The 20,000-nt window shown below is 38.5% G+C and overlaps 1 protein-coding gene and 1 pseudogene across 1 annotated transcript in view; one reads left to right on the forward strand and one right to left on the reverse strand.

Annotated features, from left to right (window-relative positions):
- Positions 1–1,353: 1,353 nt before the first annotated feature.
- Positions 1,354–9,627, reverse strand: LOC137990214 (uncharacterized; annotated as a pseudogene).
- A 299-nt stretch (positions 9,628–9,926) lies between these two features.
- LOC137990216 (AP-1 complex subunit mu-1-like) overlaps positions 9,927–20,000 on the forward strand; it is a 25,246-nt gene continuing 15,172 nt past the window's right edge. Inside the window, exons 1-3 of the mRNA XM_068835648.1 lie at positions 9,927–10,083; positions 10,275–10,431; positions 12,287–12,354. Of these exons, the coding sequence (XP_068691749.1) occupies positions 10,042–10,083; positions 10,275–10,431; positions 12,287–12,354 (267 nt within the window). The 5' untranslated portion in view covers positions 9,927–10,041. The remainder of the gene's footprint in view (positions 10,084–10,274; positions 10,432–12,286; positions 12,355–20,000) is intronic.

The raw sequence follows: 20,000 nt of genomic DNA on the forward strand, positions 1-20,000 counted from the left end.
AGGACCAGTTTTCAAGTTTTACGAAGAACGTGAACTCAAGGCAGCGAATTTGAATTTTCTGCCGTAACTTCAACACCGCACCTCCTAATTCAGTTCCTGGAAAGTTGAGCTAGTTTTTAGAAGTTAGACAAACCGACATAATCACGAAAAAAAAATTAATAAACCTAAACTTGCAATTTTAAATGACGTTTTCGTTACCGTCGCGTCGTAGATCTTAAACTCCGTATTTAGCAAGATTCACATTTTTGTGATTATCTTTCAAATCGTTTACGGGTCTCTTGAACAAAAGTTTGCGTGGTAAAATAATGAGAATCGCACGTTCACATGACAAATCATGTGATATAGTTTGGTGTCACAACTAGCAGATGAGCTTTGCAATTGAGAAAAGTCTGGTTTTCACTTACGACCATTTTGGAACATGCACAATACTAACTTCTGAGCACCTATTTTGCTTGGCCCCCTATCATAACAAGGGCGTAGCCAGGGGGGGGGGGGGTCCTGGGGTGCCCATGACCCCCCTTTGTAAGCCGTTTTTTACTCAAACAACCTACAATATTCAGGTTGCGAAAATGCGAGTACACTCTGTTTTGACCCCCCCCTTTGAAAAATCATGGCTTCGCCCATGCACAAAATGATTGTTTTGTTGAACATGCTGGCCAAGTTCCGTGGTGCTTTTATCACAAACCGAACAACTTGGCCTGTCAGGGTTCGTACTCTTAAGAGTTTTTCAAATTCCATGACTTTCCATGACCTTTTCCATGACTTTTTGCGCGACGCAAGAACTAGCACAAGTTCAAACATAAGAGCGCTTATTTCATCGTGAAAACCGGGTTGACGCATGCATAAGCACAGGCGCATGCGCAAGCACAAGGATCAAAATATTTCCATTTACTTGTGCTTGCGCTTCTGCTTGCGTTCGCTTGCGTTGTGTGAAAACGAAACACAGCATAAGCACAAGGAATTTGCTATGTCTGGCCAATTGAAGCACTTGCTCCAGATTCCCGGCGTCTGAGCATTTGAACAAAATGGCGGTTTCCGCGGTTGATTTTGAAGCTTATGTCGACGTTTGTTTTCACTTAGCATAAGCTACTTATGCTTGCGCTAGTTGTGCTTGCGTCGCTAGTGAAAACCAGGCTTCAAAGGAGTTCACTTCTTATCGACGCAGCACTACAGATTCTTTGGGACGAACTCCTTTATTAGTCAGTTAAAGGACACCTCGCTCATATTGAGTTGTTGTACGACGAAAACAAGATGGAATAATCACAAAGATCTGTTTTGAAGTGACGTCTTCGTTGCCGTAGAAGCTTAATAGGGATGGCAACCGTAAGTGAGCCGCAACCGTAAGTCTCCCTTTTAATTTGTCTACACACAACCACATTTACATCTTTTCTCCATTAGAGATGATTAGTATAAAAATCTGGAGGACACCACTGCCCTGGCATGCAAAATATTCTTTTCCGGTTCTCGCCAGCGTTTCAAAAACGTGCGGGCTTAAACTCGCTAATTCCCTAATAAGGAGCGTCAGCACGAGACGCTTTTGAGGCGTGGACGGCAACCAGAAGTCAGCTGTTTTCTTTTTTGCTTCTTTTGACACAACCACATTTCTATTTTTAAGTATCTTTTCACTATTACAGTTGATTAGTTTAAAAGCTCTAGGAGACACTACTGTCTTGACATGGTAAATGTTTACTTCTGGTTGCTTGCCGTCCGCGTCTCAAAAACCTTGTGTGCTCAAGATCCCTGGTGAGCTTAAGCACGCGCGTTTTTGAGACGCGGACGGCAACGGAAGAGAACATTTCGCGTGCCTGGGATTTTCGGGTGCCCACATTTTTTTACTAATCATCTCTAATGGAGAATGATACTTAGCAATGTAAATGTAATTGTTTGAAGAAAAGTTAAAAGGGTAAACAGCTCACTTCTGGTTGCGGTCCGCGCCTCAAAAACGCGCGTGCTTAAGCTCCCCGTTTTAAGGAGAACGCCACGAAACAAGAATATCATTGGTTAAAAGAGGAAAAGTAATCGTGCTGCACGTGCAGCACGCATTTTAGCACAAATTCGTGCGGTCCTCTGCACAGCAACGACGTGAAATCACCAAATTTGAGGTTTTGCCGACAACGCGAGCGTACAAATGTGAATCTTTCAGTCTTCATTTTTAACTCTGAAACCACTCGTACCGGTTCATTTTTAGCATACCTCGGCCACATTGTATGACGCGAGCGAGATGGCCTAACCGCGAGAAACTTACCATAGTTTAAAGTTATATTTTAAGGTGAAGTTGTCGTCGCCGTTGCTGTCGTACGGCAACCGGAGGTGAGCTTTCCGAATGCCAGGACAATGGTGTCTGCCAGAGTTTTAATAATGTTTAATCGTCTCTAGTGAAGACAAGTTAAAAGGGAAAACAGCTCACTTTCCGTCAATTGCGAGCTCTCTCTGCCATATCTTTTTTAGATGTTCACTCCAAGCAGTTTAGAAGGACAATTTTCTGCTAAACCCTCAAGTTGTGCAGATAAGAATTGCATACGCACTACATTGAAAAATCTTGAAACACATTCAACAAATTTTCCAAAATATGTAATCAAAAGAATTAAAAGGACCCAGAGAAAAGCTATTCATAATCATCCAGCTTTAATGAAGGTGCAAAATTGTGCACCATCATCTTGACTCTCTCTTTGCTCTTTCCAATCCGCTGCACAGTGTCTTCAATTAACGAGAGCCTCTCCTTTTCTTCGGTGTATCTGATTTCCAGTTTCTGGCATCGGTTCTGGCAATCTTCTTCCTTCACTTTGATAGCATCAAGCTGACTTTGTAGACGGTTGATCTTCTCTTTCAATTCTCCTTTATCCATTTCCAGTTTCTTCATCAATTTCTTCTCGTCCAGAAGTAGTTCCGTCACCCCTTCCATATTGCTGAGAATACTCTCAGCCTCATCTGAAAAAATAAGCAAAGACATTGCTAATTTAACTTACGGGCACTTTACGTGGACAGAAAATTGTAAACATACATTTTCCAGGGGCACCCAACGTCAATTTTCGGAAAACATCTGTTCGGAAGACTATTTGAAATCCAGAATTTTCGGAACATTTGTTGTAAAATTTCTTGCTTGCCTGCCTATCCTAGGATTTTCGAACATCTGAAAAAATGGTATAATTGCCCACTTTTAACGGATTTTCACCCTAAATAGGTCACCTAAATAGGTTTTCGGGAGCCTTTTTTCTGGCTGAAATTTTCGAAAAGGTAAGCTTTGATCCCTATAGTTTTCGGATCACTAGACTTTCAGCTAGGAAATCCGAACAGATAAAAAAAATTTAGGGGATAAAAATATGCCTATATACCGTTTAAATACCTAAATACGTTTATAAACAATGCTATGTTTAAGTGCTTTTGAACTATATTCTCGTTGGGTGCCCCTGATTTTCCCTATAAAAATGAAATGTTAGTACACTGATCCAGGAGATCTCCTGTTACCACTGCCATAAGGAGCTCATTAAGCAGAGCCTCTATCTCCCATTCTTGGCATAGGAATCAACCCTTTTCCGAGTACATTTATTTATAAAACGCCTTCCTAGGGAGATTCAGCATGCTCACTGAACACTATAAAAACCAATCTCCCTAATTGGGAAATTCAGCACGCCCTCTGTTGTACATGTAAAAGCCCATCAAAACAAAGCTATCTTAGTGTCAAGGGAAATGCCATACATGAACTTTCCTTTGGAAAATCCTGTTCTGAAAAATAAATTTATTTGGGAAAGGTTTGACTCAGGAATTAGTAGAGACAGAGATTCCCCTTGATTAGCTCCTGCTTCCATATAATTAAGAATACTTTCTGCCTTGTATGAAATTAAATTGTCTAATTTCACCCTGACCATAGATAGAGCCAGAAGCTTTCAATATTTCCACATATAATTAGTCGTTGACTTTATTTTTACTTTTACTATTATTATACTATTAATCAGAAGTAATACTTCTGAAGGAGGGTGGGGGGTTAGGGTTAGGAGGGGGAGACATGCCCTTTCAACCAAGACAATGGTGTGTCCTTGGAATTTAGGGTATCAAATTGATTGTTGACAAATACATTATTGCTACTTTTACAGGGAACTAAAATAAAGGATTAAATATTGGATCCAAGTAAATGAAAATTTAAAACGCTACACCAATTTATTGGAGGGTACATCCTGTTAAGGTAGCAAGAGAGGAAGCAGCAAGGAGGTCACCATGGCAACCGAGCCACAGTCTACCTCCCAAGACCCTGTCAACACATCACTGAGAAAAACCAGTGTGTGAAATGTATACTTAACCCAAAATATAGCAGGGAGGGAGGGAAAAGAAGCAAGCACACTCAACTGATTAAGGATGGTGCCTACTAATTCAAAGGTATTTTTGCGCAGTTTACGGAATATGCGGGAAAAGAAGATCTGAGCAAGTGTTATTGAAATCCAAAAAGAAAATTGGGGGTAACCATGCATTTTTGGAAGATAATTAATCAACAATATTTGTAAAAAGCCTTGAAATACAAAGCAATGTATGGCGATCTTTTCCAAATTGAAGTTTAGTTATCTCTGGAAAATGCATGGTTACCCCCAATTTTCTTTGTGGATACCAAGAGCACTTGCTAAGTTCTGCTTTCTTCGCATAGTTTTGAACAGCGCAAAAATATCCCTGTACAGTACCGCTCCAAGATAAGCGAACCATCAAACGCGTTGACAACGCGTTGGGAACGAAGAGCCAACGCGTTTGAAAAAAAAAAAGCGCGTTTGCAAACTAGTTTTTTTTCAACGCGTTTGTCCTTTGTTATTCAATTTTGGCACCTTTGCATGGTGTTACAAGTTGGTATGTAAATTGCGGCCACAAAGCGACTGTAATTTTAGCGATGGAAAGTGAACAAGTGTGATCAACTGACTATCAATCAACGGAAAGTTGGAAAAGAAATCTTCAGGAACGAGAAAAGATGCGCTTGTTTAATCGGCTAGGAGAAATCCGCGTTATTGATTTGTTTCTCCGAATTTCTTGTATCAGATAACACGCTTGATCGCGATCGCTACATACACTAGCGAAATTATACTTCTACCGCTCCAAAAACTAAACACAATAAAATAATCTTAGAGCATTGGGTTTTTTATATAGAATGTTTCAATGAGAACACATATTAAGCGAAACTGCATCACGATCTTGATATAACATGCAGCTGCATATGCATGAATCAGTGTAAGGTGGCTGGAACCAGTTTCACCACTTTTAGAGACCTTCTTGTTAGATGGGTTATAACTACTATACTATATCACGTAACAGCAATGTTATGGTACCACGTCAAACACCAATTATTGCTTAACAAAATGCGCTCACAATTTTGACGTAATGGGTTACCATGGCAACATGAAAGGTCTCCAAAAACACCCTATATTTCGTCTTTACTTGCTTATATCTTAAAAATGAACTCGGTGACCCCCATTTTTTATTGCAGAATAGTAATTAGCATCTTGAGATAAAACTATCTGCAAAGTTTAAAAAAATTCTTGGGAGCCAATTCAGAGCTACCTTAATTTTTCGAAAATTTAAGGTAGCTCTTAATTGGCTCCCAAGAATTTTTTTTAACTTTGCAGATGGTCCTATGTCAAATTGCTAATTACTATTCTACAATAAAAAATGGGGGTCACCGAGTTCATTTTTAAGATATAAGCAAGTAAAGACGAAATATAGGGTGTTTTTGGAGAGCTTTCATGTTGCCATGGTAACCTATAACGTCAAAATAGTGAGCGCATTTTGTTAAGTAACAATTGGCGTTTGATATGGTACAATAACATTTCTTTTACGTGATACAGTTCTGTAGTGACAACCCTTCTAATAAAAAGGTCCTTGAAAGTAGTGAAACCGGTTCCAGCCACCTTAAATCGTCGAGCAACTATCACGCAACAGATTCTCGGACATTATAAAACTCTCAAATAACAATCGATCAACAATCGATATTCAGTCCAGACCAAAATTGTTTGTATGTGTTTTTCAGTAAGCTTTGATGGCCAGTTCGCCGCGTTGTTTCCTTTCAAACTGTCTTTCACTTGATCAGAGCGGTACTGACTACAGAGAGTAATCAGTCGAATATTTGCACATCTTTATATAGCCGCCTTATCTATTTTGAAATCTCCGTTTGTTATTTTTTGTTGACTTTTTGTGAAGTGGTGAGCTTTGGTGCTGAATTCCTGCGTTGTGACTTAATTTTACCTTCCAGAGATTATTACAAAGTTTCATGCTTTTATCACAAAAGGGAGCAAAATAATAATACGTGCCGTCTGCGCTTGGGGTGAAAAGGTTGCGTGACCGAATGAATTATTTATTCTTCTCCGCCCCGCGCACATTTTCGTAAACAGCCTTTTGCAATGAAGTCCATTTTAACACAGCTTTTATTGGAGATCATTCTTACATCATTAATTTCTTGCTTGGCGAAGAGGGTTCTGCTGCAAGACAGTTGAAAAGCCATTCACACAATTTCGTCTGGCATTCTCGTGTTTACAACTGCTTGCCGGCGCGTTATATCATGGATTTTCATTACAGGCCTTCTGATATTACGCGATGGTGCGATTTCGCACAATCGACCTCAAATCGCATCCGATCGCACAATTCACGAAAAATCGCATAATTCACAAAAGGACGCACAAAATTCATAAAATGAAACATAAATCAACACGTTTCTTAGAAATTCCTGAATAAATACGCCATTTTAAAGATGATTTATCTTGGAAAAAGGCTAAAAAACCTGTCACCTTCGATTTCGTAAACATTCGAAATTCAAGGCCTTATTTTTCATGTCGGGGACCTGGTACGAGTCTCCTTCTATTGGTGCAACACAAACACGCCCTTATATACACACCACTGAAATGACACAGTTGCCTTCTCTTAGAAAAGAGATTTGTGAAAAATAAGCGAAGTTGTAAGTTTCTTTCGTTGAAAACTGATAAAAACTTACTCATGGATAAGTTTGTTGTGAAAACGCTCGCTTTTTCTTCGACGAAGAAGGAAGTTCCCATCTTCCGCCCAATCTGACAGCTCACGATCGAGCAAGAAAGTACCTCACAGGTACGCTGCACGTGGACGATGGACTGATGTTTTTCTCGTCGTGCAATATTAGGGCCTTTTATACGAGAGAAAATAAGCCGCGGCTTACTCTGGCCACGGTGTACAAAATACGCAAAAGGAACTATTTATACGAATATATATTCCCAGGTCAATATAAGCCGCGGCTTGAAAAAGACGTGAACGTAGATTTTGTACCATTTATACGGGGTGAACATTCGAGTCTTCTGTAAGCCGCGGCCAGAGAAAGCCGTGGCTTATTTTCTCTCGTATAAATGGGGGTATGGCCCTATTGTGATTGACCATCTTCGTAAGTTCGTGGTTGACAAGCACCTTGATCATTCATTTGGCATGTTAGCTGTGTCCTTTCAACTTTTAACGTAATGCACCTTATTTTTTTTATTTATCCCAACTAATGTCGATCGAGATACATAATTACTGTTCCTTTGTGTTCAAAATGTCTTTAGAGCAGCAAAAAAGTGTTTTTCTTAACCTGAAACCTTATAAAACAAGCTTAAAATTGCTGAGAAAAAAATCGCATAATTGGCCTTTCTAATCGCACAATCTTCCCTGAAAAAATCGCATAATTTGCATTTTTTAATCGCACCCTATCAGAAGGCCTGTGACATTACGCTTGTCATAGAATCATTTTTGGTCGCTTCAAATTTTATTCTGTAATTTCAGTTTACATGACACGGCTGTGGGACGTGAAAACACCCGAAAACACAAATCTTTTTGGTTTTATCAGGCCGCAACCCGAACTTTGTATAGCCAGACAACGAGACTGTGTTTTATTTTGTGACATTACTTGTCGAACGCATCATTGAACCTTTTGTGATGCAAATACTTCGGAAAGTTAATGACTTTGGTCAACGCGTTTGCGTTTGCGTTAAAAAAAAACGCAAACGCGTTGAAAGCCAAACGCAAACGCGTTGAAGACTAGTTTGAAACGCGTTTGATGGTTCGCTTATCTTTGAACGGTACTGTATTAATAAGCATCACCCATAGGAAATCTGAGTATCTTGAGATGTGCAGAACTTATGCACAATAACAATAGAAGGCACCGTCCTTAATTTTAGCACATGGCATTTGCCCCTGCAAACCTCCTTGGAGTCCCCCAAATATCCCATCCAGGCAAAACCACTGCATTGTCTTGGTTTTAACTTTGCCTAAACTATAAATTATTTGTACAGCTGCAACTAACAAACAAATCTCCTATAAGCTGCAGAGCACCTATAGGTGTAACACCCATCATCATGCCTTGATTTTGAATTCGAAAAAAAAAAAAAGGCAATTTAGGATGCTTCCTACTGCAGATTCCAAGTTTCCAATTGAACTGAACTTACTATTTAAAGTATTACATCTCAGAACTAATGACTGATATTCATTCACATACTGCCTCGTTTGTTCTTCCATCTTTTGCAGTCTTTCTTGTTCCTTTTGATCTTTAAAATCGTTGATAATTCCTTGGATCACGGTATTGACTGCTGCTGACCTCACTTCTGTATGACATGTTGGGCATTTTTTAAAATCACCTATGCAAGTCTTGCAATATGTGTGTCCACAGGGTATAGCAGACATTGGCGTGTGTTTGGGCCCTGTCATATGTTTTTCACAAAGGGGGCACAAGTGACTGGCAATACCTGATTCATCGTCGTCACTAACACTCCGCTGACCTTGTTTATGCTCAATAGAGGGTTGTAATGTCGCCTTGAGCCTCTCGGCAACAGTGTCTGCTAGTGCATTTAGCATAATTATCAGAAGATAACTCAGGAGTCTTCAATTTCGAACTATCATTAGGAAGCATTACAGCACCTGTATGTTATTTCCAGTACTACATGTATCTGCAGGCCGGGTCATTTAAGAGAGAATCCTCATCAGTTTCACCATGCCTAATATCATCACCATGGTGATAACTGTCATGATTATCATCACCATGGACACTTAAGTTTGATTTCACTGATGTCCTTGATGAAGGTCTTAATTTCTTATGAAGTGTTTGTTTACTTGATGAAAGAAGCTTTTTTGAGACACTTGCAGAGCATGGATTTTCATAATTTGATGGCGCATACTCCTTGTTAGTTTTCACTTGAGTAACATTGCTTGCTTTCATCCGAAAGGAGCTGGGATTCCTTTTGTGTGAGCCGGTGGCAGAAGGTGGTCTTTTGACTAGCGGGTTATCAGACTTTGATATCCACGATATCACATTAGAGTGGTACGGTCTCTCTGTGGTTCAGGATACAACGGTTTTCTCCTGGGATTGCTGTGAGGATTTCTGTTTGCAGCGTTTTCCGAAGAAGAACCAGACATTGCTGAACGTGTTCGAAACTTCGGTACATCAGGAAGAGTGGAGTTATCTTTGTTCACTAGATTTAAGTTCTTTTGTAGCAGTCTTCGATGCTTCTCGCTCCTTCATCCACTGGCTTTGTTTTTCGCGGAGTACCTTAACTTTTGAAGCTGTTTCTTCTTTATTTTCGCCTGTTCTGCTAAGTGACTTTGTCTTAAGTTTCTTCACTTGTAACGACATATTATCTTTATCTCTTTCTGTGGTGACCAATAATTCCGCCATCTTGTTTTCAAAGATAAATTGAGAGGTTACCAAGTACAATTAGAAAGCCCAAAACCTCACTTTCTGGGGAGGAGTAACTAGTTCAGAGACACGTCTTCAATAATACACAAAAATGGGCAGAAATTGGGTTTTATCAAGCCATTTAGACAGGAGAAGTAAGTTAGTTCTTTATTAAAAAGTATTTCCTAAAAGCACTCTTATATCTCATTTAATCATTTGGAATATTGTTCTGTCACCACCCCCTGCTCAGGGTTATTAACACGTCCTCGTTTGCATAGTTACCTCGAATTTGCAGTGGCAGCAATATATTTTAGGGGCAGAGCTGTTTTAGGGGAGCAAAAGATCTTTGAGCGTCGATTCAGGTGACATCTTAAAAATTTAAGTATATTTGTCGATTTGAACGAGTTAGGATGTCTATGTCTGCAGTTTTTGTTCTGGATATCAAAGGAAAGGTAAGCTTACTTCTACGATCGACCTTGTATCCATACATGCATGTATCCATATGTACTGAAGTTGAGCTTTTCCAATCGAAACTTTCCCATTAATAAAATTAATTCACTCTGGTATTCTACAAGGTAACTTAAATTGAACCTTCGCTATGTTTTAAAGTCAGATACTTTGTGTTTTGTGGTATCAATTCCAGGTGATTATTTCCCGGAATTACCGAGGAGATATCGAAATGTCTCTGATCGAGAAGTTCATGCCCTTGGTATTGGAGAAGGAGGAAGAGGGAACACAGACCCCTATTTGCGTGCACCAGGATGTGACCTTTGTGTACATCAAGTACAACAACCTATACCGTATCCTTTCCATTTTAATAATTGTTCCATATCGATCCATGCATGTGTGTGAATTTATCCATGGCCAAAAAATGGGCAACTCAGTAATATGGACAGCACATGTAAATTTGTTGAACGCTTCTGTAGAACGAGATAAATTACAATAAAACCCTGTGTTAGAGCGAATTTCAATCAAGTGTCGTAAAACCAAAACCAAAGTAATTACTTTGGCCAATCAAAAAGGATGGAGACCCATCCAGTAAACCAATCAAAACTCGAAGAATCACACATAGCCGAGACACAGCACAGGCAAATTATGTGCATGTGCAAGCAATGATTGGTTTTGGTTTCACTTCTGATTGGTTGAAAAAGTGCACATGAGAACTTTAAACCAATCAATGAGTGAAGTAATTCAAAACCAATACAATTCGCTAATTACTTTCGACACTCAATTGAAAACCGCTCTATTCAGTGAGATTATTTCATAATAGTCTTGTAGGAGTTTGCCATTTAGAAATCTGTACCAATAATGAAATCAGCTTTAATAAACGTTTATTTAAGTGTCATGTATAATTTTAGGGCTGAGGCACTAAATAATTGAGGACACTGCACAGAAATCACAATCATACATGTACATGTAGGTTGGTTTTTGAGGAGCGGGGAAAACCGGAGTACCCAGAGAAAAACCTCTCGGAGCAGACGCCAATTCTGGGCAGTAGTGTGTAGCAGCTCTCGTAACCTGCTATTGTTTGGTATTTTAAGCAGCTTCTATACTTGTTTTTGAGTCTAAGTCATTATTTTAATTCTTTTAATAGTGTTTTGTTTTTGGCTCGGGTAGCAAACCAATCATGTTATACATTATGGGAGCTGCTACATAAACCAGTCTGGGAAATGAACCCAGGCCACATTGGTGGGTGGGGTCTTGCATCAATAACCCTACAAGGTCAGCTTCATGACCTGACAAATTAATTACTGCAAAAATTTATAATTATTGTTTGGTGACAGCTGTGGAGATTTGACTTCCTGGAATTTGACTTCCTGGAATTTATTGTTGACACCTTATGTTACAAACTTGTCTGGAATCCTGGTACTGGTACCATCCTAAGTGGGCCACTTAAACACGACCACTATAAAAGGCATGGTACCTTTGACTTACGTGGATGATTTGTCAATCAACTGTGAATGCATATACATGTAGAGCTTTGTGATAATTTGTGCAATAAAAGCCCCTAACAGCATTATGTTGTTAGATGTTATCTGTCATTATTTTTTTAAAATTCCCAACAATTTTTCCTGAGCTGAAAATATCTTTTAGGGATTCTGTCTCTTTCCCTCTGTCTGTTGATTGCCATCTTGTACGTTAATCAGTCTTGTTTGAATGAAATTGAATGAAAGCAGAGCACGACCCTTTTGCAGTGCGTCTTCATGTTTAATTAATTTTTTCTGTCTAATGCTAGGTGATTTTTCCTGTCAATGCATGGAGATCTCAACTCTGTTATTTACATGTAGTGGCTGTGCAATGAATAAACATTTAACCCATTGATGCCTCAAATGCCCTAAGATACCCCCTTTTGACGAGTAAAGACGTCTTGCGTTAGACAGAATAAAATCTGTTAAGTCTCACTTCCAGATGTCAATGGGTTAAATGGAGAAAAGCTGGGAATGTGACTTGTGAAGCCAAAATTCAATTTTGGTACCGGCAGAGAGGTGCTCCAAACAAACATTGATATTAAGTACTTTCATTACATCCAGAGAAGAGCAGGATCTGGTCAAATTATGGAGCATTCTCTCTCCTTCAATGATCACATGAAAATGTCTTAAGTTAATGAACAATATCATAATGATCAGTAATGACATCCTTGACCTTTTTGTTCAGTTTTTTCCATGACAAAGAAGAATGCTAATGTCGCATTGCTGTTTGTCTTCCTCCACACGATAGCTCAGGTAGGTTTAAAAATTAATGAATTCATACTAAATTATATGTGTAGGTTTACTTTAGGGTCAAGTTTTTTTTGACTGATGCAGGTTTTTGCAGTACAGTATGAAGCTAATGAGTTCCCCTACTCAGGAAATCAATTCCCTTTTTCGTTGAGTTTAGTTGAGTTAAACTTAAAAAAACAGGAAAGAAATAAGCATCATAGGAACTTGAAATTTCCACAGATGTTTTGGAAATGAAAATAAAATGAATGCCTGTTTTTTTGGCTGTTTTGCAATATTTGAAAATTACCATTTGCAAAAAACCTGTTTTCCCTGGTGGCGCCGTTTGTTAAATGAAAAACAAAAGAAACCTGTTGTGTCTTTAATTAGTTAAATTAGTGATCAGATGTGTCTTAATAATTACAGGTAGTTCAATTAGTGATCAGAAGCGATGCTTACTGTACATGTACCTGCATTTTGTTCAATAGAAAGGTGATAGAGCTTTCATGCAGCAGTGGATTTGTCTGTAGGTTAATGGAATAATGCACACACTTTACTGTGCTTTGTGAAAAGTCAACTGGTTTCCTCTAGCCAGTTACTGTTTTTAATCATTCAGATTATTACTGGGTTGCCAGTGTGGCAAACCCAGTCGGAATGTGCGTTTCATTTGTTGGTTTTATTTTATTTAATTTTTTTTCCGTGTTGGTAAAAGTCTTGCCTGTCACTCCCCTGCTAAGTGGTGTCTTTGTGCATAGAGCCTTATGTGTGTATGTTGTTAGGATTGAGAGGGTAGTGGGAAATACGTAGATTTCTCTGGTGGACACAGTAGAATGATTAACTTAACCGGCAATGGCGTCGAAAGTCATGTAACACGAATGGCGTTTTAGTGGATCTTTAAACAAAATATACCCTTATGGAGCTCAATAATGGAAAGTCATTGGATACTGAACAAGACAGGCGCTGAAAAAAACAAACTGGAATCTTAAAAGGGACGAATAATGGACTTCGACAACAATCTGGCGCCCGTCGAGCCGTAATCAAAGTGAGCTGTAGTTCTAATATTGTACAAGTGTGGTGTTTTGTACAACACTGAAATCAAATGGAAAATTCCCTAGTAACTTATGGGTTTAACAAAGACAGAGACTTGGGTCTGTGACTGTGTTGTCTGGCTAATTTGTTTGTACTCAATTCTGCACAGTCTTCTGGAAACAATTAGAAATTTCACTAATTATTCTTGTTAGTCAAACATTATTTGAAAGAAAGCTTGTTGCCCATTTTTGCTTGATAATTCAAGTAAAGGGTTTTTCAGTAAAGGACTTGATGCTGAACGCTGGTGGGAAATTTATTTAGTTGCATTTTTGACACGGAGTGTAATTTGACACGATTGAGTTGCTTGTCTTCACGCACGTAATGAAATAGGAAGGGTTGTTTGCCTCTTATGGAAAATATGTTGTTTGTTTCAAAAAACATTTCGCTGGAAAAGGTGGCCTTTATGAATTCATCGTGTTGTGTGATATGCGAGCTTAACTGGATAGTTTTTATGGCAATAGTAAAGCATTTTCATGTCAAAATATTAAAGGTAAGCGTCTTTCGGTTGTGTTAACTTAATTAAATATAAATATACCAATTGTGGCGTAAACTTGATTTTTTACTCTCAAAATTACCTCCAGAACCTAATTTTGGCGTAGAATAAGCTTCTAGAATGATGTTCTTGTCTTCTGTGGTAATACTTGACGATTCTGGAACATTTTGTGAAACAATATTTATAACGGGTCACACGCGCAACTTGATCACCCGAACTTCCCCTACTATGCATAACATCCACTTGGCCTCTTGACATCCCATTGAAAAAAAACTCGTAAAATATTCGTGGACTGGTCGATTTCTCTGAAATTTGAAGGGATGATTGCTAAAGTATATAGAAAGATTTTCACAATAACTAAAAATTCCTGTGTTAAGCATTAGAATTCGACGAGGAGGTACAGTGCCGCTCAAAAGTAAGTTACCAGTCTCGTCTCGTTTCTCGCGAGACGAGTGTGTCGTCTATAGAGATGAGAGTCTCGCCTCGAGAGGCGAGATACTCGTCTCTAGAGACGAAACTCTCGTCTCGCAAGAATCACTGAAGTGGCAAGATTGGCATAAATTTTTATAGAAGTCCCACGGTTACACGAACGTTTGCGAATTTAAACGACAAGGCTATGCTCATGGCGAGTGTGAAACTTAACATGAATCAAAATTACAATACTGGTAAAACCGAAAAATGTATCATGCCAATTGGCAACATTTCAGTGTGGTGGCATTGTAAACAGATCTCTGTGAAATTTTCGAGGAACTTTGCTTTCCTGAAACACTGTATGAAATTGAACAAATTCGGATAGTTTGTGCTGAATTACAGCTGTTTTGCCCACAGTTCGTTACTCCCACATTTAAGTCGATCTGCCGACACGTTTGACTGTAAATGACTGCAAGCGAGTAGAAAGTACAGTGTACAAATACAGTAAGACGTAGCTGCTACGGTAAATGAAAACAAACTAGAGTTTGATGACTTCACTTTTGAGAATGTCATCCACAAAACTTAATTCATTCAACAGATTATTTTCACTGTCACACAACAACAACAACAAAAAAAGAAAGATTCGAAACCATTCAATGAAAAAGGCCAAGAACTTGAACTGTTGTATGAAACAAATTTATTTTCCACCTCTCCAATTCTCAGGTCTGTGCGGTTCATGTTATCTAAGTTATGTATTTGTCGAAGCTTTTCACACAACTTTAATAAAGTAATAGAGTTTTGTGAAGTTACACTGCAGTCGACGAACATTTGCCATGAAAGCGCTTATTTTTTGTTCATGAATTAAACAATGTGTATAAAGAAATCTCCTAGAGTCACGGCTACACAAGCGATTTTTTGCTCGTGCCGCTGATGCGATTTTTTATAATTTTGTGTCGCCACTGCGTGATGAAAGTCTGAACAGGCAATGCGAAAGTAGGAAAAAAAAAACACTCGTCATGCAACGTGAAGGAACTGCCTCAGGAGAATGAATCCGCAAAGAAAAAAGAAAAAGAAAACAGCTCCTTTAAGAGCCACCAAATGTAATTAAAGTCATGACCAATAGTAAAAAAAAGTTTTTTTTTTTTTCATTAATTGCACCGATGCGATCATGATGAGCAATAACAACTGGCAGGTACAAAACGCAGGTCACCAGGCACAGGTCACAGGTCATTGTTTTACCTATATGGAAAGTATCCTAAACATTCACAAAAGCTAACCTTGGGCCTAAAATTAGCTTTTTTGAATGTTTAGGATACTTTTCTTTAAGCCTAATTAGGCCTAAAAAGGGCTAAGGTTACCTTTTATGAATGTTTAGGATACTAAACTACAGAGCGTACTACAGCCCTAACCCTCTTTTAAAAAGCATGTATTTTACATTGTCTAACATATAAAGATTGGGCTTCCTGTGCATTTCCGTCTGACATGTGCATCCCCTAGCCAAAATCCTAGATCTGCCCTTGAAACCACCACCAACCACATGCTGCAGCGCAAGTTTATCGAAACATATCTTCTCTAAATCAACTTCAAATCAAAGTACAGTGTATAGAGATTTCATGGGCAGATGTCTGCACGCAAAGACAATAATACACCAACGCCAACAGCATCAGTCTGGACCTAAAACTTTAGTGTCAAGTGTTACATGTACATTTGAGAGCGCAAGTGTCTTCGGAAACAGGTTAATCTTTGGAAAGTTTCGTTTATGCAGACACTTACAGTTTTTTTAACCTTTTCGCGAGACGAACGTCTCGTCTCTAGAGACGAGACTCTCATCTCGAGAGACTAGAGACTCGTCTCCCGAGACGAGACACTCGTCCGCACGGCCACTTGCAACTAAATCCAGGAATTGCACCGGTTTCACTTCACTTAGCTGAAGTAATCGACCATTACGGCAATTATCCAAAGCTAACCTTTTTAAAATGGGTGCTTAGACTTAAGTAAGAACTATTTTCAATGCTGTTTAAATATAGACCAGCAAACTCATTTGAAATAGTATTTTTAGGGTAAGTCTATTTGGGTAGTCCACTGGGGTAGTCCATGGACTGGGGGTCAGTGTTTAGTCCACCACCATACATTGTAGTTGTGATTGTCTGAATTACGTTGTACTTGCCTGAAGAGATACAGAGTTGAAAAAGGCTCATTTGTCTTTTTGTTATACTTAAATAAGTCAAATGTAAACAACCTTTGCAAATTGTAGTTTGAATTAATAAAACATAGCACTGGATTGAAACGTGTGTGTTCTTCGTTTTTTTTTTAAAGGTCAACCCATGCAAATGAGCAGAATGAATCATCCTCGAGTTCCTTTCCCGCCGGTAAGAAATAATTTAAAAAGACAAAAGTGGCTCTTTTTGGTGATGGTCTTGAGATGAGTAGAGTAGTACAGTACATTGTAGATTGTATATCAACATAGGCAAAACAACTTTCATAGGCTTAAAGCTGAGGGTTGTCATGATGTTTTCATGAAGCTGGCTACACAATGAAAATTATAAATAAGTGAAGCCATGATCCTCACAGTTATGAACACAATTTTATCGATTGTGTAGAGAAGCCTGAAAAATTCAGAACTTCAACTGGGTTTAAACCTGTGACCTTGTGATGCTCTAACCAACTGAGCTATGAAGCCACTGATGTTGAGAACTGGTCATTTGTGGGGTCTGATGTTCCCATGATGAATGAATCAGCCAAGGAAATGATATAATTATGAAGTGAATCATATTTTGAACTGCGATATACATGTATGAAATCAAGTGAAGCTATGATCCTTGCAGTTATGAATGCAATTAATCAAATCAATATATGATTCATTTCATATATCATTTCATACAATGGAAGTAGCAGGCTATTTTAAACTGATGTTATTGGGGACATACACTATAATAGTTTTTGAGTGCAGGACCCATTCATCCCTGAAGTGGCCTCCATTGATGATTCAAATCAATCTTCTTGCATTGGACACAGTCAAATCTATAAGTATTATTCTTAGCCTGGGAGAAAGGGGCTCAGTGCTTCCAGTGTTTTAGTGCGTTTTACTCTGAGTAATGGGTTATTTTCACCATCATGGTAGTAGCCAGCTGCCGTCTGCTGATGACAGGGATGGGAAAACTATCATCATGCTGTATGTACTGTTCAATGTACTGTACATGAATGGTACCTGGACTTGTTTGGGATTTTTGTTAAGATAAAAAATTAAAACTAATAATCATAAAATTTATCTATAGTAAGTAATAAATAAATAGCTAGAACTAAACACTGTGCAAGCAAGTTTGAAAAATTGAACGCATAAATACTGCGTTTATGTAAATAAAATTATAAAATCTCAAAGAGTGGGAGCGCCATGCTCTTACAAAACAAACTTGTAGATCTGTAATGAAAAAGTAGTCCACTCTTCTCTCTCTCTCTTTCTATACACGTATATATATTTTTTATTGTTCAACTTGATGAATATCATCAAATTATTATTATTATTATTATTATTATTATTATTATTAATTAATTTATTTATTTATAATTATATTGTCTAAAAATTATCTGATTCACCAAAGTGTTGCACAGAGAAATTTGTACACTGTATGTATGTATTGCAGCCTTCTCAAAATGTTTTTGGGGAGCAGGTTACTAGGAAAGTGGAGACGGTTTTGGTGGCAAAGGCACCCATTAGCGAGGGGCCACTGAAAAACGCAGACTGTAGACTGTGCAGACCGTCTGTAAAATGAAAATTCGGAGTTACATGTATCCTGAATTAGGCCTAAATAACATTCGGTTAGCCTAATTTGGCCTAAATAACATTTAGACACTCACAGATGCAATTTAAGGAAATCTGGGGGATCTAAAGTGACGAAATTTCACATATGGAATTGACACTTGCATGGTGTCTGATAAGAAATACTGGAATGTTAGTTAAATAAACATTTCACATGCACCAGGCAAAAAAAATATTGTGGAAGCGAATTTGTACCTCAAACAAGCATTTTTTCAAGCCTTTATAAAAAATTCATCTCCAGTGACTTTACTTTACGGCTAAAATTGTGACATTTTCTGAGTGGAAGGAGACAGTCAAACTTTCTGAGGAGGTGGCTCATTGAGCCGTTGACCGGCCGGTTTTGAGAAGGCTGTATTGGTAGTTATGTTTTTTTCCCTCCTAGCTAATGTGTCTGTCTTTAAAGCTAAAAGATTGGCTCAAAGAACATCTATGGCCAGAAAGATCTATTTACGTTATACACATAATTTATGGTCCCGAGGGAAACAGTTTTGTTTCCCTGAGAGTCCTCATAGTCGAGGGAAACATCAGTACTCCAGGGAAAACAAAACTAACTAGTTTCCCGAGGGACCATACATTAAGTGCTTTGTTATATATTTACACTTTTCCTGCAACAATCGCAGCAAAACCTCCAGAGCGGGCAACAACTGCGGAATTGTATCCCAGTCTGGACACATTTGAATTTGAGCAGGGCCAGGTGTCCAAGTATCAACCAATCACAGTGCGCGTTTTGTTGAGCGAAAGTCTAGGTACAGTACCGCTCAGAATTAACCTAACATGGAACGCGTTCGCGAATGCGATCAGAACAAAACTTGAACGAGAAATGAAGCAGCAACAGAACGGATACGGAACGGGGCAGGACGGATATGGAACAAACAAGTTCTTTTTAACCTGTTCTCTAGAACACATTCTCATCTGCAGGAACGCGTTCTAGAGAACGTCTCGGCTTAGCAAGATTTATGTGTACTTTGTGAAGTCCACATTTGTTGGCATTTAATAGGCGCGTGTCACTTGACATCCGGCCATTACACATTATGTAACGCTAAATTAAGCACTTGATTTTAAGATGACAATTAGGAAACTGTAATAATCTGAAAACGGAGATGGAAAGTACATTTCATGTGCATTTAGCTTGTAAAGCGAAAGCTTCAAAACAACAAAACAAAAAACCTGCACTTCAAATCAGCGAGAAAAACAGCTGCAGTGAACGCAATTGAGATGTTCGTGTAAATATTTTCTTTTTCTCAATATGGCCAAAGAGGCTTGAAAATTTACGCGCACATTAGTTGGATAATACCGTTCATCCACAGACAATGAGTACTTTTAGAGTTGTAGAATAAGAACTACATGTATCGTTTTGCTTAACGTTCAAATGGTTTGATCTGTGGTTTGGTTCGTTTGGTTTGAATCGTTTGTAAAACACTTGGTTTCCTTCGCTTTAATTGTCCCTTTAAGATATTTCTTTTGTACATAACCGAAAATACATGTTAAAATTCCACTAGCCGTGAAATGCACGCAAACAAAACAATTAGCTTGTTCTGCTTCACTAAACAAGTTTGGTTGCCTAGCGTGTGACAATTTTTACCCAATACATGACTAATTTTCTCACGCAAAGTACAAACTTTGAAAGGCTCCAAACCCTCGAAACCTTTAAAATGCTTGAAACCTTTTTTTCCCATTCTTTCAAACGATAGCTACCAAACTAACGATAGATAGAAAGGTTGAAGCGATAGAAACGATATTAAAAGTGCGATGTTTCGAATCAAAATGACTAACACGTCCAACGAAAATTTTTCGGATTCCACCAACTTTGCTCTAGCGCAAAACCTCGTTTTAGGAAAAGAATAACTGCTTGACTCGAAGTTA

This window comes from Montipora foliosa, unplaced genomic scaffold, assembly GCF_036669935.1.
Source record: "Montipora foliosa isolate CH-2021 unplaced genomic scaffold, ASM3666993v2 scaffold_70, whole genome shotgun sequence".
Lineage (NCBI taxonomy): Eukaryota > Metazoa > Cnidaria > Anthozoa > Scleractinia > Acroporidae > Montipora > Montipora foliosa.